This window comes from Scyliorhinus canicula, chromosome 23, assembly GCF_902713615.1.
Source record: "Scyliorhinus canicula chromosome 23, sScyCan1.1, whole genome shotgun sequence".
In the NCBI taxonomy this organism is placed as follows: Eukaryota; Metazoa; Chordata; class Chondrichthyes; order Carcharhiniformes; family Scyliorhinidae; genus Scyliorhinus; species Scyliorhinus canicula.
In genome coordinates this window covers 12,310,248-12,337,978 of record NC_052168.1, presented here as the reverse complement: position 1 = coordinate 12,337,978, position 27,731 = coordinate 12,310,248, and the positions used below count along the sequence as shown (strand labels likewise).

Below are 27,731 nucleotides of genomic sequence, written 5' to 3'. Positions count from 1 at the left end.
GAGGGTGGCAAGGGCGCAGACTGTATTCTGGGGAGGGGGGGGGGGGCATCTTACTGGGGAGGACATTTACTGTCCTCTTACTGGGGAGGACATTTCAATGTCCATCACCAAGAGTGGCACCACTACTGACCGAGCTGGCCAGGCCTGAAAGGACACAGCTGCAAGACTGGGCTTGTGACAGGTGGTGAGTGAACCAACAAGGAGGAAAAACATACTTGACCCCCATCCTCACCTCCCCTGTCTGCCACAGATGTGTCTGTCCATGACGGTAGCAATAGGCATGACCATCGCACAGTCCTTGTGGAGGTCAAATCCTGTTTCGACATTGATTGGGTCCCATCCATCGTGTTGTGTGGCACCACCACTGTGCTCAATGGGATAGACCCAGAACAGACCTAGAAACTCAAGACTGGGCATCCATGAGGCGCTGTGGGCCATCAGCGGGTGTGGAATTGCGCTCAGCCACTATCTGCAACCTCAAGGGCCTGGCATGTCCCCCACTCTACCAATACCATCAGGCCAGGGGATCAACCCTGGCTAAATGAAGAGTGCGGGAGGGAATGCCAGGAGCAACATCAGGCAGACCGGAAAATATGGTGTCAACCTGGTGAAGCTGCCACACACAGGACTACTTGCCTGCCAAGCAAAATAAGGGCAGCACGGTAACATTGTGGACAGCACAATCGCTTCACAGCTCCAGGGTCCCAGGTTCGATTCCGGCTTGGGTCACTGACTGTGCGGAGTCCGCACATCCTCCCCGTGTCTGCGTGGGTTTCCTCCGGGTGCTCCGGTTTCCCCCCACAGTCCAAAGATGTGCGGGTTAGGGTGGATTGGCCATGATAAATTGCCCCCAGTGTCCAAAATTTCCCTTAGTGTTGGGTGGGGTTACTGGGTTATGGGGATAGGGTGGAGGTGTTGACCTTGGGTAGGGTGCTCTTTCCAAGAGCCGGTGCAGACTCGATGGGCCGAATGGCCTCCTTCTGCACTGTAAATTCTATGAAAATTCTATGAAAATAAGCAGCAAGTGATAGAGCGAAGCAACCCCACAACCAACGCGTCAGATCTACGCTCTGCAGTCCTGCCACATCCAGCCGTGAATGGCAGTGGGCAATTAAACAACTTACTGGAGGAGGAGGAGGAGGCTCCACAAGCATCCCCATCCTCAATGATGGAGGAGCCCAGCATATCTGTGCAAAAGACAATTGTTGGGCTACCGGACCAGATGTTAGAATAATGGCCGGGAACCCCCAAAGATTTTTTAAAATCTGTAAAATTGCGAGGAACAGATATTTTACCATGGAGAGATCACTCTGACCAATAGGTATCTTTTACGTTAAAACAAACTTTAATTTAGACACATAATTAACCACATTAACATCAAAGAAATAGCTATACGATTATTAGTTAAACAGTTCTTAAACACAAGGAAACACAAACTTACTATCTATACCTGCTACTAACCCCAATTAAGCAACCCAATACAGTTCAAATGACACTTATAAATAAAGTTAACAAACAAATTACTTGCCTAATTGTGTAGACCTTTGGAGAGAGTTTCTTTTAAGAGCAGATTCAGTACACATCTGCTCAACTGAACAGCATTTGGCAAAACTGCTGTCCAACTTAAAATCCTTCTGCCTGGTCAGGCTCAAAGCCTATGGCAAACCTCAAAACTACATTCAGACCTGGCTCCTCCCATTACTTACATCAGCTGTATCCCACTAATATGCCACATGACCTGCCCAGCTATGACTAAGCAAACCCTCATAAATTATCTACACTTTTGGGGATCTCCAGCAATCATATCAATGTTAAATTCGCCCCCTATATGCAAACAGGTAAATGGTTAGAATCAGTCATGACCTCACCTTTTACGACTTCTTAATTACAGCTGTAGCGGACACACAGTCTGGATACCTTAACAGAGGTCCTTTAATATTATTACTGCAACAAATATATACCATAACCCAGGCTTTTAATAACATTACTGATTACTATACTTCGACCGAATGGCCTTTTGCTTTCTCATGTCTGCATTATAGGTCGGGAAATGATTTCAGCCCGTCCTTATAGATCCAGAGCAAAATACAAAGTCATAGTATCCAAAATATTACATGTTACTTTCAATATGTACGAATGCTACATGTTGGAAGTGAAGACAGTGCTGGAAGTTACCGAATGCAGTGACCAACTGGGGGACAGCAAGCTCCCACAAACAGCAAATGCGATAATGACCGGCCAATCTGCTTTTAGGATGTTGATTGAAATGAAAAAATGAAATGAAATGAAGGAATAAACATTGGTCCACAGGGCAAGGGGGTGGGGGGGGGGGGTGGAAGCTCCCTGCTCTCGTTCAAAATAGCACCGTGGGATCTTTCGCATTCACCCAAAAGAGCAGGCAGTGGTTTAATATCACATCTCATCGACATTACCTCCGGCAGTGTAACCATCCCCTCAGTGCACCACTGCACGGTTTCATATTCAACTTCCAGAGCTGGGTTTGAACCTGCATTTATGACTGAAAAACAAGAATGCGGCAGCTGACCCACGGCCATCTGCTTTCGCGTTTGTCTGGCTTGCACTCCCATTTACCGTGCCATTGTGCTATTTCGGGCAGTCAGTATTGGTGAGTCTTTTTTTGTTGCAATAAGGTTTATTAAGAATAACTAAGGTTATCAAGAGTTGCCAGGTTTATTATCTAAGGGCAGGGCACCTCTGACCTCTCAAGTGCACTTCCTGTTATATGTGGGAAGCGTCCCTTGTCCTGGATGGCTGTTTGGGGCAGCACGGTAGCATAGTGGTTAGCACAGTTGCTTCACAGCTCCAGGGTCCCAGGTTCGGTTCCCGGCTGGGTCACTGTCTGTGCAGAGTCTGCACATTCTCCCCATGTGTGCGTGGGTTTCCTCCGGGTGCTCCGGTTTCCTCCCACAGTCCAAAGATGTGCAGGTTAGGTGGATTGGCCATTCTAAATTCCACCGAGGGTCCAAAATGGTTAGGTGGGGCTACTGGGTTACCGGGATAAAGGGGATAGGGTGGAGGTGTGGGGCTTCAGTAGGGTGCTCTTTTCAAGGGCCGGTGCAGACTCGATGGGCTGAATGGCCTCCTTCTGCACCGTAAATTCAATGATTCTATGATGATGTGCGGGAAGGGTTAGCAGCAGAAATGTTGTCACTGCAGCGCATCGGCAAGTTTCTGAGCTTTGCGGATGGTATGTTTATAGTTTGGTCACCCCCTCATCTTAGGCGCTTGCAGGGAGAGAGGGGATGGATGACCATCAGGCAGTCAAGAAGGAACCGGCAAGTAGTGCAGGCGTCCCCTGAGTGCGTCTCACTCTCCGATCAGCACTCAGTTCTGAATGCTGATGAAAGTGATGGTTCATCTGAGGAGGGCAGCTAGAGTTGACCTATCTGTACAGGGAGTTGTGGCCGAGATAGGCCAGAGGTGTTGCACCTTAACAGCATCAGGACCACTTTCCTTGGGAGGCCATTTGATGGTGCTGTTGGGGCGAGTACTCAGGAATACGTTCTGCATGGAGATGTCTTGGATGCTCCGCTTTGAGAAAGAGAGATGTGAGAGTGCTGAAAGAAAGGGACCCGGCCCCTTGTTAGAGTAGGGCAGAATCTCTGGCTGCATTCCTTCAGAAACCTTCTCAGCTCAACCCCCCCCCCCCCAGCCAAAAACTGACTCTGAAAACCTCAACGCCTGGCTGTTTCAGCCCCATGTTCCTCCCATTGACCACATTATCTCACTAAGCCGAACATTATCAACTTCCAAGGGAACCCTCTGATCATAAAATAAAAATCCATCAGCCCAAACTTTTATGATGCTTTAATTGCACCTCGGACCCCAAAAACCCGAAGCTACCTTTCAAACCAGGATTTTAAAAAATAACATGACTGCAGCAGTCACGTACAAGCTACTTCACCAAATACATACAATACAACTGTTATAACCTGCCTGCTCACCATTGGCTGGGGACTAATGACAATCCCACAATCCTGTGGGAGTATGAGCTTCCCCAATGAGGGGGGCGGAGAAATCATTAGCAGACTCCCTGCATAAATAGAGCTGGCCAGTTTTGGAACCAGCAGAGAGAGAGGAGTGAGCAGTAAGGGAAGTTGCTGCTGCTGTTGTATATATATATATATATATATAATGTTATTGTAAATAAATGTTATTTCTTTGTATCCTGAAAACTCGTGCTGGATTCTTCGTGGCCCTCACTAAAACAATATATCTGAAATTCTAACACTCCTCATGTGGCGAAGAATTCCACAGGTACACCGCCCTCTGAATGAAGAGACTTCTCTTCTTTCGAAGGATGAGGGGGGATCTTATAGAAATGTATAAAATTATGAAGGGAATAGATAGGATAGATGGGGGCAGGTTGTTTGCACTGGCGGGTGAAAGCAGAACTAGGGGGCATAGCCTCAAAATAAGGGGAAGTAGATTTAGGACTGAGTTTAATGGAAAATGAAATGAAAATCGCTTATCGTCACGAGTAGTCTTCAATGAAGTTACTGTGAAAAGCCCCTAGTCGCCACATTCCGGCGCCTGTCCGATGAGGCTGGTATGGGAATCGAACCGTGCTGCTGGCCTGCTTTAAAAGCCAGCGATTTAGCCGAGTGAGCTAAACCAGCCCCTAAGTGAGCTAAACCAGCCCCTTAGGAGGAACTTCTTCACCCAAAGCGCGTTGTGAAACTATGGAATTCCTTGCCCAGTGAAGCAGTAGAGGCTCCTTCATTAAATGCCTTCAAGATAAAGATAGATAGTGTTTTGAAGAATAAAGGGATTAAGGGTTATGGTGTTCGGGCCGGAAAGTGGAGCTCAGTCCACAAAAGATCAGCCATGATCTCATTGAATGGCGGAGCAGGCTCGAGGGGCCAGATGGCCGACTCCTGCTCCTAGTTCTTATGTTCCTCGCCTCAGTCCTAAGCGGCCTACCCCATATCCTGAGACTGTGACCCCTTGTTCTAGACCCCCTCCCAGCCAGGGGGAGCATCATTCAGTCTGTCCAACCCTGTCAGGATTCTACACGTTTCAATGAGATCCACTCTCAGCCTTTAAAAGAACTCCGATGAATGCAGGTCTGGCAATGGGACAGATTGGGGAAACTGCAGCTGTTCCCTCTGAAGAAAAGGAAGACGAGGGGCGGTTTGATGGTCAGGTACAAAACCAGGAGGGGCCTGGACAGTGCAGGAGGGAGAACCGGCTCCCGTTGGTGGAAGGATCAAGGATAATAGGTCACAGGTTAAAGGTAATTGACAAACGAGGCCATGGGGACAGGAGGAAACACGGTGAGTGGTTAGGATCTGGAATGCGTTGCCGGAGAGTGTGGCGCAGGGCTGTTCAGTCGAGAAGGAATTGGATTATCATCTGGAAAGGAATAATAGACGGGGCTACAGGGAGCTGGGGAGGGAATGGCCTCATTCTGCGACATTCCTGATCCCAGCTCCGTAATTTGAATTATTTTATTGAAATTTTCCCCCTTTTCTAGGGCCATCACGTTGGCACAGTGGTTAGCACTGGTACCTCACAGCGCCAGGAACCCGGATTTGATTCCAGCCTTGGGTGATTGTTCTCCCCGTGTCTGCGTGGATTTCCTCCGGGTGCTCCGGTTTCCTCCCACGCTCCAAAGATGTGCAGGTTAGGTGTATTGGCCATTGCTAAATTGCCCCTTAGTGTCCAAAAGGTTAGGTGGGGTGTCCTGACAGAGGACATGGCCTCCTTCTGCACTGTAGTGATTCGAGGATTATAACTAACCCGCTCCTGTAATGGAGAAGGACACAGCTTATTTCCTCATGGGCTCGCTGACTCTTAGCTTCCTAAGCACCGCCACCCAGTGGCTAATGGAATAATTACAGGTGGGATGCCTGAAGTGAAAATGAAATGAAAATCGCTTATTGTCACGAGTAGGCTTCAATGAAGTTACTGTGAAAAGCCTCTAGTCGCCACATTCCGGCGCCTGTCCGGGGAGGCTGGTACGGGAATCGAACCGTGCTACTGGCCTGCTTGGTCTGCTTTAAAAGCCAGCGATTTAGCCCAGTGTGCTAAACCAGCCCCAGCCTGAGATTCATGGCAACTGTTTTGCCTGGCAGATTTTGCATTTGTTAATATCTTGTGGGCATCAAGTGAGGGCACAGTGGCACGGCTGAAGGGGCAGAGATCTGCATTCCGTACCTCCTGCGTATGTCTAGTTGGCTCGTGGCGAGGAGGGTGGAAGCTGAACTCCACCGTAACAAAGATGAAGGAGGCCATTTGGCCCTTAAGCATGTTCCGCTGTCACTTGTCGAGATCATGTCTGACCTGTGACCTAAATCCATATACCTGACTTTGCCCCGGATCCTTTAACACCTTTGTGCAGCCGGGCGGGGTGGGGGGGGGGGGGGGGGGGCACAGTGGTTAGCACTGCAGCCTCACTGCAGCGGCAGAGACCAGGGTTCAATTCCGGCCTCGGATGACCATCTGTCTAGAGTTTGCACGTTCTCCCCGTGTCTGCGTGGGTTTCCTCCGGGTGCTCCGGGTTCCTCCCACAGTTCCAAAGATGTGCAGCTTAGGTGGATTGGCCATGCTAGATTGCCCCTTTAGTATCCAAAGATGTAGGGGCTAGGTTAGGTAGAATGGCCATGCTAAAATTGCTCCTTAGTGTCCAAAGATGTGCAGGTTATATAGGCTTATGAGGATAATGCGGGGGAGAGGGCCGAGATGGGCTACTCTTTCGAAGGGTCGGTGCAGACTCGATGGGCCGAATGACCTACTCCTGCATTGTAGCGATTCTATGGCACGACATATTCTAAAACAAAAATCTATCAAGGTCAGATTTAAAATGAACAATTACCGAGCACCAAGTCCCGCTTTGTTGAAGAGGATTCCGAACATCTAGTGCACAGTTTGCAGAATTGTTTCCTCGCTCGAAGTTTCGAGCCCCCTGCTCCCAGCCCAGCAAAAACTGGCCCTCAATCTCCAAACGATTCTCAATCTCTGAATTGCCATTCAGAGGGGCAGCACGGTAGCATGGTGGTTAGCATAAATGCTTCACAGCTCCAGGGTCCCAGGTTCGATTCCCGGCTGGGTCACTGTCTGTGTGTAGTCTGCACGTCCTCCCCGTGTGTGCGTGGGTTTCCTCCGGGCGCTCCGGTTTCCTCCCACAGTCCAAAGATGTGCGGGTTAGGTGGATTGGCCATGCTAAATTGCCCGTAATGTCCTAAAAAGTAAGGTTAAGGGGGTGGGGGGGGTTGTTGGGTTGCGGGTATAGGGTGGATACGTGGGTTTGAGTAGGGTGATCATTGCTCGGCACAACATCGAGGGCCGAAGGGCCTGTTCTGTGCTGTACTGTTCTATGTTCTATTTCAGAGGGGGGCAGTCAAGAGTCAACAACATTGCTGTGGGTCGGGGGGGTCACATGTAGGCCGGACCGGGGTAAGGACGGCAGATTTCCTACCCCCCCAAAGGCACATCGGTGAACCAGGTGGGTTTGGCGGCAGGTCACCATTAGGCTTTAGAAGATAAATTCCAAATACTTCTTATTGAATTTAAATTTAGCCATCTCCCGTAGCGGGATTCAAACTCGAGTACCCTGGGCCTCATGGATTAGTGGTCCAGTGACAATACTGCCTCCCCATGATGGGACAAGGCCTACTCGCAGATGAAATCATGGCCTTGAATGGAGGAGGGAAGGAAATCAGGCGCGCGCAAGTGGCCAGAAAGCACAGCTCTCGAGTGTCGTCAAGCTGCAGCAGGTCGTTGAAATAGTTGTTTGTGGAGGAGGGTTTCTGAGTCGATACATGGTTCTAAATTTAGAAGAGGAAGAGGCATTTCGCTTCCTGATGGGAGGAAATTTTCTTGCGCTGCTCTGGTTACACCCCAGAACTACGGTCGACAGAAGACTCGGGGGGGGGGGGGGGGGGGGAGGTACTGTGCGTGGGGATGTCCGTCCTCTGCAGCAATTGTTTGTCCACACTCTGCAGTTAAAACATCCAATCTCGTGATTTTCTGCGCCGTCAATAAGAAAGCAAAATGACTCAGCCTGATTGGATCAGGAAACAGCCTCTTCCTCCTCCCCCCCTTTCACATCTGGCAAGGACAAAGAACAAAGAAAAGTAAAGCACAGTGTGGTGAATGATAAACCTAGTAATTCACACTGTGTTGTATTATATGTATTGTGTCCTTGTGGGCTCTGTATACGAGCCGTTGCGCGGCTCTGCCCATAGGGGGAGATGAGGAGTTTGTACTGGGCTCCACCCTTGGCTCCGCCCATGGCTCCTCCCACTAACCGGAAGTATAAAGCTCTGCAATCGTGAGCCTGCTGCCAGTTCATCTCGTCACAGGCAGGCTCAGTTGTAAGACTATTAAAACCACTGTTCACGACTTCCGGTTGCGGCTATGACCAGCTAAGTCGCACGTTTGGCTGCTCCTGCTACAAAGGTGTTTTCGGGCCGATTGGAGGGCCCCAACGGCGCTGTAAGGACAAATCCCGGTGGGGGAAGGCTCCCTGAAGAGAACCAGACCAACTTTATGGTCGGTACCCGGAGTGGGGTGGTAAAGAAAGCAACAGCAGCTCCCAAAAAAAAGCGGGGGAAGAAGACCAAAATGGCGGCCGGTGGAGCACCCGAGGAATGGAGGAAATGGGCGGAGGAGCAGCAGGCCGCTCTCCTGCGCTTCTTTACGGAGCTGAAAATGGAGCTCTTGGAGTCAATGAATGCGACGACCACCAGGCTGATGGGAGCCCAGGCGACCCAAGAGGCGTCGATTCGGGAGCTGCAACAGGAGATGACTGTGAGGGAGGAGGAGGCCACGGTCCTCGTGGGAAAGGTAGAGGTGCACGAGGCACTCCACCTGAAATGGCAGAGCCGTTTTGAGGAGCTGGATACCCGAATGAGGCGGAAGAACCTGAGGATCTTGGGCCTGGCAGAAGGCCTGGAGGGGTCAGACCTCCCGGGATATGTAGCAGAAATGCTGAGCTCCCTGATGGGGGCAGGGGCCGTCCCTTCGCCCCTGGAGCTGGAAGAGGCCTACAGGGTCATGGCTAGGAGGCCAAGAGCAAATGAGCCCCCGAGGGCGGTGCTGGTGCGGTTCCAGCGACTCAGCGACCGTGAGAGAGTGCTGGAGTGGGCCAAGAGGGAAAGGAGCAGCAAGTGGGAGAATTCGACGGTGAGGGTCTACCAGGACTGGAGTGCGGAGGTGGCAAAGCGGCGGGCCCGGTACAACCGGACGAAGGCGGTGCTACATGCAAAACGGATCAGGTTCGGAATGCTGCAGCCAGCGCGCTTGTGGGTCACCTACAGGAACCAACACCACTATTTTGAGTCCCCAGAGGAGGCGTGGGCCTTTGTACAGGAAGAGAAACTGGACTCGAATTAGACCCAGGGGATACTTGGCGGCCGTAGCCGCTCGGGTACTTCCAGCTGAATTCTTTGTTTGGATTTTGAACTCTTGCTGTGGTTTTTCTTCTGATGTTTTTTCCCCCTTTGCCAACTTCCCTTAGTTATTGTTATTGTGGTTATTCATGGTTATTTATGGTTATTTATGCTGTTTGGTAGAGGGCGACTGTTAAGTACATTGTTATTTGTTATTTATCTGTTATTTATAATGTTAAGTTGGGGAGGTGGGACGGGGGGGGAGAGCAGATCGGGGATATGGGCTCCTAGGGGGGGTTCTTTTACAGGCATGGACGGGGACGGGGGTGGAACTGAAGATGGCGGGGTGGGGTGTGGCAGGGCGAAAGCGCGGGCTTTCCTCTGTTTTCCCGCGCGCGGGGCAGAGGAGGGGGGAGGGGAGGAGTGCGGGGCGTGGCTAGCAATGGCGACCTTTCCCGCGCTGGAGCGGGGCCAGGGAGGAGTGGCAAGGGGGGGGAGGCCCCCCCCCCGAGCCGGGGGGAGTCGGAGTGGGGCAGGAGCAGCCGGGTCAGCGTGAACCAGCTGACTTACGGGAGTACGATGGAGGGTACATCGCGGCTAGGAGGGGTCCTAGCCTGGGGGGGGGGGGGAGGGGGGTTAGGGAGGGACACCGGGTTGCTGCTGAAAAGACCAGTAACGGGAAGTGGAGGACTGGAGAGGTGGGGGGAGGGGGACATCGCCATGGGGAGCGGGTCAGAAGGGGAGGGTCGACCCGGGGCGAGCAGGGAACAGGACATGGCTAATCGGCAGGGGAAGGGGGCGGGTCGTCCCGCGACCCGGCTGATCACTTGGAACGTGAGGGGGTTGAATGGGCCGGTCAAGAGATCAAGGGTATTCTCACACCTGAAGGGACTGAAGGCTGATGTAGCAATGTTACAGGAGACCCATTTGAAGGTAGTGGACCAGGTTCGCCTGAGAAGGGGGTGGGTGGGACAGGTGTTCCACTCTGGATTGGACGCAAAGAACCGGGGGGTGGCGATTCTGGTGGGAAAGAGGGTGTCGTTCGTGGCGGAGGAGGTGGTGGCGGATAAGGAGGGTAGGTATGTGATGGTGAAGGGTAAGCTGCAGGGGGAGAAAGTGGTGATGGTCAACGTATATGCCCCGAACTGGGATGACGCGGGTTTTATGAGGCGCCTATTGGGCCTCATTCCGGGACTGGAGGCAGGGGGCTTGATCATGGGGGGGGACTTTAACACAGTGCTGGACCCCGGGCTAGACAGATCGAGCGCAAGGACCAATAGGAGGCCGGCAGCGGCAGAAGTGCTGAGGGGGTACATGGAGCAGATGGGAGGAGTAGACCCATGGAGGTTTGGTAGGCCGAGGGCGAGGGAGTATTCCTTTTTCTCCCACGTCCATAGAGTGTACTCCAGAATCGATTTCTTCGTGTTGAGCAGGGGGCTGATCCCGAGGGTACGGGAAGCTGAGTACTCGGCCATTGCGATCTCTGATCATGCACCGCATTGGGTGGATGTGGAAATGGGGGAGGCGCGGGACCAGCGCCCGCTGTGGCGGCTGGATGTGGGGCTGTTAGCGGACGACGAGGTGTGTAAAAGGGTCCGGAAGAGCATTGAGAGCTATCTGGACTTGAATGACACGGGTGAGGTGCAGGTGGGGATGGTCTGGGAGGCCCTGAAGGCAGTGATCAGGGGAGAGCTGATCTCCATAAGGGCGCATAGAGAAAGAAAGGAGAGGCAGGAGAGGGAGAGGCTGGTGGGGGAGCTATTGGAAGTGGATAGGAGATATGCGGAGGCACCAGAGGAGGGGCTGCTGGAAGAACGGCGCAGCCTGCAGGTCAAGTTCGACCTGCTGACCACCAGGAAGGCAGAGACGCAGTGGAGAAGGGCACAGGGCGCGGTCTATGAGTATGGGGAAAAGGCGAGCAGGATGCTGGCACACCAGCTTCGCAAACGAGATGCGGCTAGGGAGATTGGGGGAGTGAAGGAGAGGGGCGGGAAGGTAGTGCAGAAGGGGCAAGAAGTGAACGGAGTCTTCAGGGATTTTTACAAGGAGTTGTATCGGTCTGAGCCGCCGACAAGGAGAGGGGGAATGGAGGACTTCCTAAACAAATTGAGGTTCCCAAGGGTCCAGGAGGGGCTGGTAGAAGGGCTGGGGGCGCCAATAGGGCTAGAGGAGCTAGTCAAGGGAATAGGTCAGATGCAAGCGGGGAAGGCGCCGGGGCCAGATGGGTTCCCGGTGGAATTCTATAAGAAAAATGTGGACTTGGTGGGACCGGTACTGGTACGAGCCTTTAATGAGGCGCGAGATGGGGGGGGTTCTGCCCCCGACAATGTCGCAGGCTCTGATCTCCCTGATATTGAAGCGGGATAAAGACCCCGTGCAGTGCGGGTCCTACAGGCCTATCTCGCTTCTGAACGTGGATGCCAAGTTGCTGGCAAAGATCCTGGCAGCTAGAATAGAGGATTGTGTGCCAGGGGTAATCCATGAGGACCAGACGGGGTTCGTGAAGGGGCGGCAGCTCAACACGAACGTGCGGAGATTGCTGAATGTAATTATGATGCCGGCAGTGGAGGGGGAGGCTGAGATAGTGGTAGCGCTGGACGCGGAGAAGGCATTCGATAGGGTGGAGTGGGAGTACCTGTGGGAGACGTTGAAACGGTTTGGGTTTGGGGAAGGGTTTATTAAGTGGGTGAAGTTGCTCTACTCGGCCCCGACGGCGAGTGTAGTGACAAACGGAGGAGGTCGGAGTATTTCGGGCTCCACCGAGGGACCAGGCAGGGATGTCCCCTATCCCCCCTACTTTTCGCACTGGCGATTGAACCGTTGGCGATGGCACTGAGGGGTTCAGGGGGGTGGAGAGGACTGACTAGGGGAGGGGAGGAACATCGAGTATCGCTGTATGCGGATGATCTACTGCTGTACGTGGCAGACCCAGAAGGGGGAATGCCGGAGATAATGGAACTATTAGCAGAGTTTGGGGACTTTTCGGGGTACAAATTAAATTTGGGCAAAAGCGAGGTTTTTGTGATACACCCGGGGGACCAGGGAGAGGGTATTGGGAGACTCCCCTTCAAGCGAGCAGGAAAGAGCTTTAGGTACTTAGGGGTGCAGGTGGCAAGGAACTGGGGGACCCTCCACAAGTTGAACTTTTCCAGGCTGGTGGAACAGATGGAGGAGGAGTTTAAGAGGTGGGACATGGTACCGTTGTCGCTGGCGGGGAGGGTGCAGTCAATCAAAATGACGGTCCTCCCAAGGTTCTTGTTTTTATTTCAGTGCTTGCCCATCTTCCTCCCTAGGGCCTTCTTCAAAAAGGTGACGAGTAGCATCATGAGCTACGTGTGGGCGCATGGCACCCCAAGGGTGAGGAGGGTCTTTTTGGAGCGGAGTAGGGACAGTGGAGGGCTGGCACTGCCCAATCTCTCGGGGTACTACTGGGCGGCAAATGTGTCAATGGTGCGCAAGTGGATGATGGAAGGGGAGGGGGCAGCTTGGAAACGAATGGAGAGGGCGTCCTGTGGCAACACAAGCCTGGGGGCCCTAGTAACGGCACCATGGCCGCTCCCCCCCACGAGGTACACCACGAGCCCGGTGGTGGCGGCCACCCTCAAGATATGGGGGCAGTGGAGGCGACATAGGGGTGAAATGGGAGGTCTGTTGGCGGCGCCAATAAGAGGGAACCATAGATTCATCCCGGGGAACATCGACGGGGGATTTCAGAGCTGGTACAGGGTGGGCATACGGCAGCTGAAGGACCTGTTTATAGAGGGGAGGTTTGCGAGCCTGGGAGGGCTGGAGGAGAAGTTTGAGCTCCCCCCGGGAAACATGTTCAGATATTTACAAGTGAAGGCATTTGCTAGGCGGCAGGTGGAGGGGTTTCCCCTGCTCCCCAGTAAGGGGGCGAGTGATAGGGTGCTCTCGGGGGTCTGGGTCGGAGGGGGGAAGATATCAGACATCTACAAGATAATGCAGGAGGCGGAAGCAGCATCGGGGGAGGAGCTGAAAGCCAAGTGGGAAGGGGAGCTGGGAGAGCAGATAGAAGACGGGACGTGGGCGGATGCACTGGAGAAGGTCAACTCTTCCTCCTCGTGTGCGAGACTGAGCCTCATTCAATTTAAGGTGCTGCATAGAGCTCACATGACGGGGACAAGGATGAGCCGGTTCTTTGGGGGTGAGGACAGGTGTGTCAGATGTCTGGGAAGCCCAGCGAACCATGTGCATATGTTCTGGGCATGTCCGGTGCTGGAAGGGTTCTGGAAGGGGGTGGCAAGGACGGTGTCGAAGGTGGTGGGGTCCAGGGTCAAACCAGGATGGGGGCTTGCGATCTTTGGGGTCGGGGTAGAACCGGGGGTACAGGAGGCTAGGGAGGCCGGAATACTGGCCTTTGCGTCCCTAGTGGCTCGACGAAGGATATTAATTCAATGGAAGGACGCGAGGCCTCCAAGCGTTGAAACTTGGATCAACGATATGGCTAGCTATATTCAGCTAGAAAGGATCAAATTTGCCCTGAGAGGGTCGGTACAGGGATTCGCCAGGCGGTGGCAACCTTTCCTTGACTTTTTAGATCAGAGATAGACGTTCGGGGTCGTGGCAGCAGCAACCCGGGGGGGGGGGGGAGGGGGGGGGAGGGGGGGGGGGGAGGGAAGGGGGGGGGGCAGCAAGGGTCGTGGGGGGACACGCACGACTGTAACGCGGGCAAGCCTGCTCGCTGCTCATGTCTGAAACTGTAGGCTGCCTTGGTTGTTAAGGTTGCCTGGGGGGGGGGGGGGGGAGGAGGACTGGTGCGCGCGAGAGGGCGGGCGAGGGAGGGACATTTGCCTAGAGGGATTGTGTTGTAAATAATTTAAAAATTAGTAGGGGTAAATGTCTGTATGGAAAAACTCTTTCAATAAAAATTATTTAAAAAAAAAAAAAAAAAAAAACCACTGTTCACTTCCAATCACATGTCTTGTGAATTGATGGTCTCATCACACAGGAACAGGCCCTTCGGCCCTCCAAGCCTGTGCCGAACATGATGCCCCTTCCCTCCCTCGCTCCTTGTCCCTCTCCTTCCTCCCTATTCATGTACCCATCCAGAAGACTCTTAAATCTTGCTAATGTGCTTGCTTCCACCACATCCTCTGGCAGCGCATTCCAAACATCCACCACTCTCTGCGTGAAAAACCTACCTCGCACATCTCCCATAAATGTCCCCTTCTCACCTTCAACCTGTGCCCTCTTGTAATTGACACTTCCACCCTTGGAAAAAACACCTCTGACTATCCACTATCTGTGCCTTTCATAATTTTGTAGACCTTCATCAAGTCTCCCCTCAGCCTCCATCTTTCCGGTGAAAGCAATCCTAGTTTATTCAACCTCTCCTCATAGCCAACACCCTCGAGACCAGGCAACATCCTGGTGAACCTTCTTTACACTCTCTCCAAAGCTTCCACGTCCTTCTGATAATGTGGTGACCAGAACTGCACGCAATACTCCAAATGCGGCCTAACCAAGGTCCCATATAGCTGCAACGCGATTTCCCAACTCCTGTACTCAATGCCCCGGATGGTGAAGGCCATGTGCAGCATTCCGCAGAGACCGTTCCCTCCGAGACAATCTAGTCCACTCCTCCACCATCCCCAGTACCTCTCCCATCACCATTGGCTCCTTCCCATGCTATCGCAGAAGGTATAACACCTGTCCCTTTACCTCTTCCACGCTTAACATTCCAGGCCCAAAATACTCAGTCCAGGTTAAGCAGCGTTTCACTTGGATCTCTTCCAATTTGGTTGACTGCATTCGCTGCTCCCAATGTGGTCTCCTCTATATCGGAGAGACCAAACGCAGACTGGTTGACCGCATTCAGGACCCTGACCTTCATGTTGCTTGCCATTTTAACAAAAGACCCTGCTCCCATGTCTGTTCTTGGCCTGCTGCAATGTTCCAGTGAAAAGCAACGCAAACTGGAGGAACAACACCTCATCTTCCGGTTAGGCACGCTACAGCCTTCCGGCCTGAACATCGAATTCAACAACTTCAGATGATCAGCTCTACCCCACCTCGACCCATTTGTTTTCATCCCATTTCATTTTAACTGTCTTTTACCATTTGTTTCTTTCTTAATATATATTCAATTCCCCCCCCCCCATCTTATCCACTTTTCCTTCACCTTTCTCCTGTTTGCTTCCCCCTTCCCCTCCCCCCACATCTACAGTTCATCCTCGTGTTAGTTTCCCTGCTGTTTGACCTTTCACATCTTTTGTTCTCTCTGGGGACTGCCATTAACACTCTTTCCCCTTGGTTTCTGTGGCCATTAGCACCCGGTTTCCCTGGGTTTCTGTGGCTATGACTCATCTTTCATTCTCGCTCCACAGTATAAATATTTCCCACTTTCTCTGTCTGTTAGCACAGTAAGAAGTCTGGTTTCAAAGACTAGCTTTCGGAGCACTGCTCCTTCCTCAGGTGAATGGAGAGGTATGTTCCAGAAATATATAGACAAATTCAAAGATGCCAGACAATGCTTAGAATGCGAGCATTAGCAGGTAATTGAATCTTTACAGATTCAGAGATAGGGGGCGGGATTCTCCGACACCCCACCGAGTCGGAGAATCGCCCGGGGCCGGCGTCAATCCTGCCCCCGCCGTGTCCCGAATTCTCCGAGATTTGGCGAGGGCGGGAATCGCGCCGCGACGGTCGGCAGGCCCCCCCGCACCGGTCAGCGGGGCCGCCGCGGCGATTTTCCGGCCTGCGATGGGCCGAAGTCCCGCCGCTGACAGGCCTCTCCTGCCGGATTGGATTAAACCACCTACCTGACCGCCGGGATTGGCGGCGCGGGCGGGCTCCGGGGTCCTGGGGGGGAGCGCGGGGCTATCTGATCCTGAAGGGGTGACCCACGGTGGCCTAGCCCGCGATCGGGGCCCACCGATCGGCGGGCGGGCCTGTGCCGTGGGGGCACTCTTTTTGTTCCGCCTTCGCCATGGTCTTCACCATGGTGGGGGCGGAAGAGACCCCCTCCCCTGCGCATGCGCCGGGATGACGCCAGCAGCCGCTGACGCTCCGGTGCATGCGCGGACTTACGCCGGCCGGCGAAGTCCTTTCGGCTCTGGCTGGCGTGGCGCCAAAGGCCGTTCACGCCAGCCGGCGGAGCGGGAACCACTCAAGCGGGGGCCTAGCCCCTCAATATGAGGGCTTGGCCCCTAAAGGTGTGGAGAATTCCGCACCTTTGGGGCGGCCCGACGCTGGAGTGGTTCACACCACTCCAACAGGCCAGGACGCCCTCGGCCCACCGGGTAGGGGTGAATCCCGGCCAGGGTGTTTGTTAGCTTTGACAAAGAGTCATCCAGGTTCTCTCCCTACAGATGCTGCCAGACCTGCTGAGATTTTCCAGCATTTTCTCTTTCGTTTCAGCTTGGGTGTTTCCAGTATTGTCTGTTGTCTTCACGGCAACAAGTTGCATCCCCAAAGCGTCCTTAACACAATGAAATGTCCTCAGCTGCTTCACAGTGGCATTCGAAAACATAATCTAACACTGAGTCTGATAAGGAGGTAACATGGGCCCATGAGGTCCGGATTCCCCAGCGTCTCATTTACGGGGTGCCCCTATGGTGCACAGGGGAATCCCGACAGGAGCTTCCCACGCTAGGGCCTACCCAGCAATTGTGCAGAAGTGTTCACTCCCTCTGCACAAATGTGCTGGGCTGGGAACTGTGATAACCCTCACGGGGATCAGGAGTGATCACTCACTGATCACCCTGCGGTGCCCGTGGAGTACAGGTTCCCATGGCAACGGGCCGAGGCCCATCCGGCTGGCACTCGTTATCAAACCTTTAAAATACCGTCATACACCCAGACACGGAGTTCCTGCAAGGCCCGGACAGGGGGACCAGTGTTGTTCGCCCCTTTTGAGTCAAAATAAATTTGGTTTAACCTTCATCTCCGTGCCTCCTGGATTACGACAGGAACCCCACCCGCCAGAAAGCGATTTAAACCGCTATCGTCAGGTGGTTCTGCCGGTTTCACCATGATTGTTGCTCTGACACAATTAGAGGAAAGAAATTGCCTCCAACGCCATAGTAACTATTTTAAAAACTCAGACCCAATCTCATACGGGACACCTTCCCCCCTCCCACACACACAAACCCCCCCCCCCCCCCTCCCCCAGCGGACCCGCCACACCACCCCCACACCTGACCCCACCATTACCTGGCCTGACGCCCTTCCCAGCAAACCTGACCCCCCCCCCCCCCCCCAATGATGCCCCCCTCCTGGCTCCCTGCTGTGATGAATGTAGGACGTTTCTATATTATATCTTGCATTATGTGCCTATTGCAGTAATGTTACTACGACAACTTGGGTTAAGGTGTGCAAATTTTGGCCGTAATTCTTCGATCGTTGCGGTTCACTTTTCCCTTCGGCAGCGCACTGCCGCCCGTAATGTTCCGGAGGCATGCGGTGGTTAAATTGGGAAATCCCATTGTCAAGCAGCGGGAAGATAGAATCCCCCACCATCAAACGGCGCCCAGCCAAGAAACACGAGGCAGGGGAACCGGAGTATCCGAACATATGTCTGTGAAAGCTGTGATTAAGCGTTAACAGTTTGACAGGCTGTGATGTCACTCATGGGAGGGGCTTAGTCTAATTTTTAGTTTCTTTTTCAGCCCTGCCCTGGGCCGGTTGTTTTTGGGTTTCATTTATAGGATTTGGATTTGTTTATTGTCGCACGTACTGAGGTACAGTGAAAAGTATTGTTCTGCGTTCAGTCCAAGCAGATTGCTCCATACATGGAAAAAAATAGGTAGGGCAAACATAAAATACACAATGTAAATACGTAGACACAGGCATCGGGTGAAGCATACAGGAGTGTAGTGCTACTCAGTAGAGAAGGCGTGTGAAGAGATCAGATCAGTCCACACGAGAGTTGTTTAGGAGTCTGGTAACAGCCTGTGGTAGTATGACTAGAGGTATTAAGGTACCGAGGAGTGTGAGCTGCTATTGGTGGAGAAGGCTCGCTGCCCATTGGCCCAAGTGTTGTCTTCCCATTGGTCGAGATGAAGGTAGCTCCGCCCACGAGGCAGAGTATAAGAACCCGTGTTTCCCAGTAGCCACCGTTCTTTCTGTACTCAACCTGCCGGGCAGACTGCTTGTAGATTAAAGCCTTCAATTCGGACTACTCCTTCGTTTTCTGTGGTCATTGATCGCGCATCACAGCCGTTTTTGAATCTGTTAGTGCGTGTCCTCAGACTTTTGTATCTCCTGCCCGATGGAAGAGGTGGAAGAGTGAATAACCCGGCTGGGAGGAGTCTCTGATTATGCTGCCCGCTTTCCCAAGACAACAGGAGGTGCAGACAGAGTCACTGGATGGCGGGCGGGTTCGGGTGATGCACTGGGCTCAGTTCACGATTCTGCTCCGGTTTCTGAGGAAAGGAGGTGCGTTTCTCAGACTGACTTCTGAAAGCTTCTCTCCCAAGGACTTTGTGAATAGGTCTGTAAGCCACCCAGTGTTAACTTTATTCATAAGTGATTGGGAGTGGGGCGAGGCCATGGAGGGATTTGGAAAGAAGGATGATCATTTTCAAACTATAAGGTGCTCAATACTTCAGTTTTATAGAATCATAGAATGCTTACAGTGGAGAAGGAGGCCATTCGGCCCATCGTGTCTGCAATGACCCTCTCCGAACGAGTACCCTACCCAGGTCCAATCACCCGCCCACCCGCCTTAACCCCATAACCTAACCTGGAGATCCCTGGACACTAAGCTGCAATTTATCATGGCCAATCCACCTAATCTGCACATCTCTGGACTGTGGGGGGAAACCGGAGCACCCGGAGGAAACCCACACAGACACGGGGAGAACGTGCAGACTCCGCACAGCCAGTCACCCAAGCCGGGAATCGAACCTGGGACCCTGGCGCCCGGGCGAGGTCTCCTGGGCGCGGCCGTTGAATCCCGTGCGCCTGGTGAACCCGGTGTCAGTGTATTTAGATCGCAGCGGGTGGGAGTGAGCTGAGTGACTCACGATCGGCCAGGTTCCCGGAGCGAAGCCCGATTTGGGGTTGTGGGCAATTCACCCGTTTTGCCAGTGTGGTGAATGTGATTCACACTATATATAGTTGCCAATATCACTCCATGTATATATGTTCGTTATCTACCCATTGTAAGTGCAGTTGCACTATCCGACCACCAGGGGGAGTCGCTCTGGGAGTACGCGAGAGTTTGTACTGGGCTCCTCCCTTGGCTCCGCCCAGGACTCCTCCCCCTGGCACCGATGTATAAAGATCAGTGCCTTAGAGCCAGCCTGCCAGTTCACCTGAAGTTCAACGACGAATAGGCTGGCTCTATTGTAAGTGTATTAAAGCCTCTGTTCAGATCCAACTACACGTGTTCGCTGAATTGATGGTTCCATCAGCCCGCAAAGGGTCACCAAATCATGCCCTTGGTAACCAGCGGGGGACCCGGCGATGGGCTTGTACGGATATCTGCAGGGCGGGGTGGGGGGGCCTTGCGAGGAGGTCCTGGGGGATAGGCCGGGCTGGGGGGGGGGGGGGGGGGGCTAGAGAAGGATACGCAGAGGTCTCTGGCTCTTCACAGGGGCCATCTGATGGAGGCGCCACACCCCAAGATGTAGACTTTTATATTTCTGTTATCTGGGTCATAATCTCGTACGCTGTCATCAAATCTCTCTCCTCAATCCCGGGAACCCCTCTGGTAAATCTGCCTCTGCCTCCTCTCAAGGGTACGTGGACATAAGTCCACATTTCAGCTGGCGAGGTTAAACTCAATTAATTAAATCAACCTGGAATATAAAAATCTGGGGTATCACTGATGGTGGCCGTATAACTAACGGGTTGTCTGGTTAAAGAAGGTCTTTGCAACGTTTGGTCTCCTTGGCCAGCCGGGCCGATAGGTGAATCCAGACGCTCAGCAATGGGGCTTTCCTTTCAAACAGCCGCGGAAGCCAGTCAAGACGGCAGTGGTTCATCACTACCTTCCCAAGGGGCAATTAGGGGTGGGTAATAAATGTTGGCTTCGCCAGCGACGCCCCCCCCAACCCAACCCACCCCTCAACACCCCCACCCTGAATCCTCCGACCGAATAAAGCCAGTGCAGCCGCCTTGATTGATGCGGTTTTCCGCCTCCAGGGCTATTTACCCCCCCCCCCCCCCCCCCCCCCCCCTCATTGGCAGAGCTGCGAGAGGGAAGAGCTGGGGTAACTAGTGGTGTCGCCTTGGACCAGTAGCCCAGAGATGCAGGGCAATGCTCTGGGGATACGGGTTCGAATCCCACCACGGATTCAAGGGCAGCATGGTTGAACAGTGGTTAGCACTGTTGCTTCACAGCTCCAGGGTCCCAGGTTCGATTCCCGGCTTGGGTCGCTGTCTGTGCGGAGTCCGCACGTTCTCCCCGTGTCTGCGTGGGTTTCCTTCGGGTGCTCCGGTTTCCTCCCACAGTCCAAGGATGTGCAGGTTAGGTGGATTGGCCATGCTAAATTGCCCCTTAGCGTCCAAAATTGCCCTCAGTGTTGGGAGGGGTTACTGGGTTATGGGGATAGGGTGGAGGTGCGGGGTTGGGTAGGGTGCTCTTTCCAAGAGCCGGTGCAGACTCGATGGGCCAAATGGCCTCCTTCTGCACTGTAAATTCTATGAAACATGGCAGGCAGCACGGAATTTGAATTCGATAAAAACCTGGAATTCGGTGAAAACCCACTAATGTTCCTTTTAAGGAGGGAAATCTGACCCCCCCCCCTCCCCCCCGGCCCCCCGCCCCGGGTCTGGCCCACATGTGACTCCAGATCCGCAGCTACGCGGTTAACACTTAACTGCCCCCCCTCTGTGAATAGCCTCGCGCTGAGCTGAGGGACCCGGGAAAAAAAAAATGACAACCAGTTCCGCCCCACTTAAAGCCGTTTGTTTAAAGGCGCCACACCACCTGGCGCAGTTATTCATTGCCTTACTGCTTTAGGTCGGTCGCCTGTGTAATAAAAATATTTTTGCTGGGACTGAAGGTGATTCAGCCTCTTCCCAGAATTATCTTTCTCGAAACTATACAATGTTGTGCAATAGTTCAGCCAGGGCCATAAAGCAAGCACTGGATTTGACAGGGTGGATGCGGGGAGGCACGATTTAATGGAAAAGAAAGGGTCCCGTTTTGGGCGCATTTAACGGGCTGCTTTCCCGGCAGGTGCAACGCTGAGAACGGGCCCGCTATGAAACGGGACTCCGCTTCATTCTTGGGCCTGCGTGAGGTAAATCCTGCCGAGGTCACACTCAGATTCGTTCCCGCACTTCGACCTCTGAACCCCCTACCGCAGCCTCTCCGCCCCCCCCCCCCCCCCGCCCCCCCCAACTTCCAATTAGGGGGTCCTCGCGACCTCCGCACGCCACCTCACAAAGGCAGGACACTCTCTAGCCCGATCGCTGGCATGGGCAAGAGGCAACCTGGGCGCCTCGACACGTCCAGCCTGGCAGCGCCACCTGGGAACCCTGATATTGCCAGGGACTGCCGGGGCAGCAGGGTAGCATGGTGGTTAGCATAAATGCTTCACAGCTCCAGGGTCCCAGGTTCGATTCCCGGCTGGGTCACTGTCTGTGTGGAGTCTGCACGTTCTCCCCCTGTGTGCGTGTGTTCCCTCCGGGTGCTCCGGTTTCCTCCCACAGTCCAAAGATGTGCGGGTTAGGTGGATTGGCCATGCTAAATTGCCCGTAGTGTCCTAATAAAAGTAAGGTTAAGGGGGGGGGGGTTGTTGGGTTACGGGTATAGGGTGGATACGTGAGTTTGAGTAGGGTGATCATGGCTCGGCACAACATTGAGGGCCGAAGGGCCTGTTCTGTGCTGTACTGTTCTATGTTCTATGTTCTATTCCATGACTGCCATTTATTGAACATCTTGTTCCACTTGCGTCGTGCCTCCGGGTCAAGTGGGGCTGGAATTGACCGCGCACTGCCCCGGGGGGGGGGGGGGGTGCCAAGAGCCAGACACATAAATTCTGATTAACAAGGGGAGGGGTGGGGGAGGGTGGAGGGGGGAAATCGGGCAGGAGTGTGGAGTCGAGGTTACAGTCAGGTCATGATGTGGAGATGCCGGCGTTGGACTGGGGTGAGCACAGTAAGAAGTCTTACAACGCCAGGTTAAAGTCCAACAGGTTTGTTTCAAACACGAGCTTTCGGAGCGCTGCTCCTTCCTCACCAGAGGTGAGGAAGGAGCAGCGCTCCGAAAGCTCGTGTTTGAAACAAACCTGTTGGACTTTAACCTGGCGTTGTAAGACTTCTTACAGTCAGGTCAGCCATCGAGGGGGTCCCGAGTGGCCGGCGCCTGCTCCTGATTGGCACATCCGTACGAATGAGGAGCCTTGGGAACTCCTGCCGGGCAGTCGGCACTTCAGGAATGCAAGTTCCTCCTGTTCTGCAGCTGATACTCGAGTTACACCTGAGCAGCAGGCACCTGCAGTAACCTCGCCCTGCAACTCCAGGATTTAGAGATAACTCACACAAAAAGAAAAACCAGCCAGTCCAGAAAGAAAAAAAAAACCAGGTTAGGTGAACGCCCTCTGATTGGAAAACTGGTTTCAGTCCTCACGGCGTCTGACACAGTGACAAATCTCTCTCCGTGACAGCAGTGCTGTTTATATATAGAAGGGGTAGTTAGTTCCCCAAAGACAGGATATTCTGTTGCAACTCGCACGTCAGGGCACGGTTCCTCAAAATCTAGTTTCAGGCTGACAAAAGAGGCTTTGGCGACAACGTGTGAATCACCGTTTGCTCGTTTACTTTCCTGCCTTCTCTGGCGCGGCGCAGGCTTCTGAGATGCAGCGGCAACTGAGAGAGGAGAGGTGAGGGGCGGACAAAGGCGGGTTCACCTGCCGACCGGGGCTTGAAGGGAGCGGGGTGGGGTGTGGAGGGGGGAGGAGGGGGGGGGGGGGGGGCGTTGGGGGTTGATCAGATCAGAAAGCAGAGAGAAATAGGCAGAAACTCAGATTCCTCTTTCCCGTTTCAGTGACTACGACCAGCTACCCGACAACGTGCCAGTCTCTGCCCACATCGCCGACGCAGAGCCGAGTAAAGGGTTCAGTAGCCACTATGTGAGTATTCCGCCTCTTAAACGGCCAGGTCACCTTTGTGGGGTTCTTTTCACGGATGTGTGAGCGCGACAAGGCGCTTTGGCAGAAAAGCGTGAGCCAGCCAGTTTGCGCCCAGCAAGATTTCGTCCCAGGTAGCGGTGGGCAGGCAGTGCACGGAGGTACTGTCGCTGGAATAGTAACTCAGAGGCCCAGGTTAATGCCCATGAGGACCCGGGTTCGAATCCCACCCCGGCAGATGGTGGAAATTAATGAACCTCGGCACTTAAATTCTCTGATTCTATGAAACGTTTGGATTTATAGATCTAAATGACGGCCATGAAACTATTCTCGATTGTTCCCTCTGGAAGCACCGAGCTGCTTGGTTTAAGGGCACCAGGGATGGACGATAAATGAGGGGGGGAAATGAGCGGCGAGCGGACCTCTTCTGATGATACTGGTTAAGGGGAGGGGGAGGAATGTGGCGGTAGGAGAATTCAACTTAATTATGTCAAGGCGGGTCAACTCAATGGACGCTTCGTCCACACTGGACCAGGAGGTCGTAGGGTCAATCCCCACTCTGCCAACCTGGGGGCATAACGGAGGGTTCTGTTAACTCCGTGCTGGCGAGTGAACCTTGATGGCCTTTTAACGAACATGCGTGACATGTTAATGCATGTAAAATAGCCCCCCGACATTATCCGTCGAGAAGCTCAAGCCCCGCCTTTAAATTCACCGGGAGCAGAATTCCGATAGTTTGTCCCTCCGTCGGGAATCAGACTTCTGGCCTCGCACCACATTAGGTTCCTCCGACCCCACTCCTGGTGGGTCCAGACCATTCGGCCCAACTTTTGAACACGACTCTCCTTCCGTTCGGGATGCTTGTTCTGGAGGCGTTAACTCTGTTCTCTCTCCACCGACTCTGCCAGATCTGTTGACTTTCTCTCCCCCCCCGGAGAGGAACCCACCTCCGTTATGCCCCCAGGTTGGCCGAGTGGGGATTGACCCTGCGACCTCCTGGTCCAGTGTGGACGAAGCTTCCGTTGAGTTGACCCGTCTTGGTTCTGTTTCCTACGAAACCGGAGAAGACCACACAATCCCTAAAACCTGCGCCATCGCTGGACAAGGTCATTGCCGATTCTTTAGCACGACTCCCCTTTTGTCGGATAGCCTTTCTCTTCCTTTATTCTCTCACGGGGTGCGGGCGTCATCAGCCAGGCCGGCACTCGTTATCCATCCCCAATTGCCCATGAGCTGAGCGGTTTTCTGGGCCGTTTCCGAGGGCAGTTTAGAAGCAACCACATTGCTGTGGGTCGGGGGTCACATGTAGACGGTGGCATAGTGGTAATGTCACTGGGCTAGTAATCCAGAGGCTGGACTAATCCACCGGCACCACGGGTTCAAATCCTACAGCCGCTCGTGGAATTTAAGTTTGATGAATAGATCAGGAATTACCCTCAGTAATGATGACCGTGAAACCACTGCAAACCCCTGGCCAACCCCCACCAGTCCCCCCCTGCCCTCACGGAAGGGCCCCCCCTCCCCCCCACTGGCCAGCGGCACGTTTCCTGTCCGATTGTGGCAGCGTTCACAGCCGCCAAGCCGGGTCCCCGACTGCTGAGACCACAAGCGTCCCGCGCCGTGGGAAACGCGGCCCATCGGGGGCGGAGCATCACGGGAGGGTCGGCCGGTCTACGCGCGAAAGCCGTTGCAACGTCGCGCGGTGTGCGACGACGCCACTTTCGAGGGGGCTGACTGATTGGTGAGGGATTGGCGCCAATTATTTTCCGCGTAAACCTCCCGCGGATTCTTCGTTCGGGCTGGCACATCCGCTGAAACAGAGAATCCAGCCCACACGGTTTCACGGTCGCCGTTACTGAGGGTAATTCCTGACCCATTCGTCGAACGTAAACGGGCGCAGGCCCCGATTTGGGCGTCGGAGTCGATTCTCCGTCTGATCGCCGATTACGGTGCTTTCGGGAAGGAAGTCTGCCGTCCTCACCCTGTCTGGCCTCCATGTGACTCCAGACCCACGGCGATGAGGTTGGCTCGTAACTGCCCTCTCTGAAACGGCCCTCAGCAAACCACTCAATTCGAGGGCAATTAGGGATGGACAACAAACGTTGGCCGAGCCGGCGACGTGAAAGGATTTGGCCCTGGACGCACCTGCCCACAGGTTTGGGGGGTTGACATTCCCCTTTCAGTAAGGTCAACTTTTGTTCTTCCCTCAGGTCTTCACAATCCAGGTGAAGCAGAAAGGTGGCGGTAAGTATTTCATCTTCCGTCGCTATCGGCAGTTTTATAACCTCCAGGTTAAACTTCAGGAGAAATTCAGTCCAGAAAACCACAAGAACACCTACACCTGCGACTTGCCTTCTCTACCAGGTAAGGAGACATAGCAACTGCCAGGTTAGGCTGGTACTACCCGTGGCTCGTACTGCTTAGACACCAATGAACAGTCTAGTAGAAGCTGCCAAGAAGTCTCTATTAACATTATTGAACTCTGCGCGTGTTTACAGTGGACGGTACATGAATGGCGAGCACTCCATGGCATGTCCTTACATGTTGCTAATTAGCTCTACACTGCCAACCTAAGCCCTGGGTCAGGTGCCTCCTTACATCACCGGTGCGCAGTTCCAGGTTAACCCCTAATGTACTGGATCTTTCTATGCCCAGCCCTGACAATGGAATACTCCATTACTACTACTGTATACACAAACATACAAATTCGGAGCTGGAGTGGGTCATTCAGCCCCTCGAGCCTTCTCCGTCATTCACTAAGATCATGGCTGATCTGACTGTAACCACAACCCCACATTCCTGCCGAACCCCCCCCCCCCCCCCAATAACCTTTCACCCCCCCTTTGCTTATCAAGAGTATCAACTGAAAGATATTCAAAGACCTCAACCCATTTTTGAGTGAGAGAATTCCAAAGCCCCGCATAGATTTAACCTTGCAGAATGAGGCTATTTGGCCCATCGAGTCTGCACCGGCCCTTGGAAAGATCACCCTACCTAAGCCCACATCTCCACCCTATTCCCTGTAACCCCATCTAACCATTTTGGATGTGGAAATGCTGGCGTTGGACTGGTAGTGACGAGGAGCCTGCGCAGGGAAAACCGCACGGACTTTACACCTGATTTGGATGGGCGAAGAGGCTGCCTGGTGGGTGACACCACTGTAGTCATGGGGACGGCGGGCTGGTGCAGTAACCCCATCCCCTCCAGAATTGGCCTGGAGTCTCCGGGAATTGAAGATCAATCTCCCGGGGACACTTTCACCCTGCGAGGGAAGCTCCACAAATATAATTAATCGCAATTGGCACCCCTGCTAACTTGCCCATTCCTACCAGACCAGTGGGCCTTCAACATACCACAGTATAAGGTGACCAATTGTCCCGCATTGGAAGAGATTGTCCCTCATTCTGATTGTGGATACTCTGTCACTTTGGCCTGCGTTCCTCGGAGAGCCTGTGCAAGACTGAGCCGGGGAGCCTCCAAGAGTGAGTTGGAGCGTTTTTGAATGGGACAGGCAGTGAGTGGGTCAGATAGGAGAGTGACTCAAGAAGATAACTTGACGACAAGGGGCAGCACGGTGAGACAGTGGTTAGCATGGCTGCCTCACGGCGCCGAGGTCACAGGTTCAACCCCGGCTCTGGGTCACTGTTTGTGGGGAGTTTGCACATTCTCCCCGTGTCTGCGTGGGTTTCGCCCCCACAACCCAAAGATGTGCAGGCTGGGTGGATTGGCCATGCTAAATTACCCCTTAATTGGAAACTATGGATTGGGTACTCTAAATTTTTTTTTAAATTAATAAAAAGATAACTTGACTACAAACCCACTGCTCCCGCCCGTTATTATGCCCCCCAAACCGGCCCATCCGTGTTCTCATGCCTACTGACCCCCTACAATCTCTCAGGGTCACTAGCGCACACACCCTCCTTGACTCCAGTTCCACGGTGGAAGTGTCCCTTATTTTATTCCGTAGGACTCAGTCACCCTGAGGTGAAAAGGTTTCGAGAACCCTGACAGTCTTCACACTTTACATTTCTCTCTGGTGACACTGTGAACAGAGCGATAAAAGCCCAGTCCGTCACACCAACCTGCCTCCCATCCACTGACTCCATCTACACCTCCCGCTGCCGGGGGAAAGCGGGCAGCATGATCAAGGATCCCTCCCACCCGGCTTACTCACTCTTCCAACTTCTTCCATCGGGCAGGAGATACCGAAGACTGAGAACACGCACGAGCAGACTCAAAAACAGCTTCTTCCCCACTGTCGCCAGACTCCTAAATGACCCTCTCATGGACTGACCTCATTAACACTACAACCTGTATGTGGGCAGCACGG

General features: G+C 53.5%; 1 protein-coding gene across 4 annotated transcripts in view; it reads left to right on the top strand.

The window, feature by feature from the left end:
• Window positions 1-22,914: 22,914 nt before the first annotated feature.
• The window catches only part of ncf4 (neutrophil cytosolic factor 4), a 47,943-nt gene continuing 43,126 nt past the window's right edge, over window positions 22,915-27,731 (top strand). The window contains exons 1-3 of one of the 4 annotated variants that reach the window (XM_038783524.1): window positions 22,915-23,155; window positions 23,320-23,404; window positions 25,612-25,765. In XM_038783524.1, the coding sequence (XP_038639452.1) occupies window positions 23,130-23,155; window positions 23,320-23,404; window positions 25,612-25,765 (265 nt within the window). In that variant the 5' untranslated portion in view covers window positions 22,915-23,129. The remainder of the gene's footprint in view (window positions 23,156-23,319; window positions 23,405-25,611; window positions 25,766-27,731) is intronic. The other 3 variants (XM_038783523.1, XM_038783522.1, XR_005458636.1) reach the window with 3 other exon arrangements.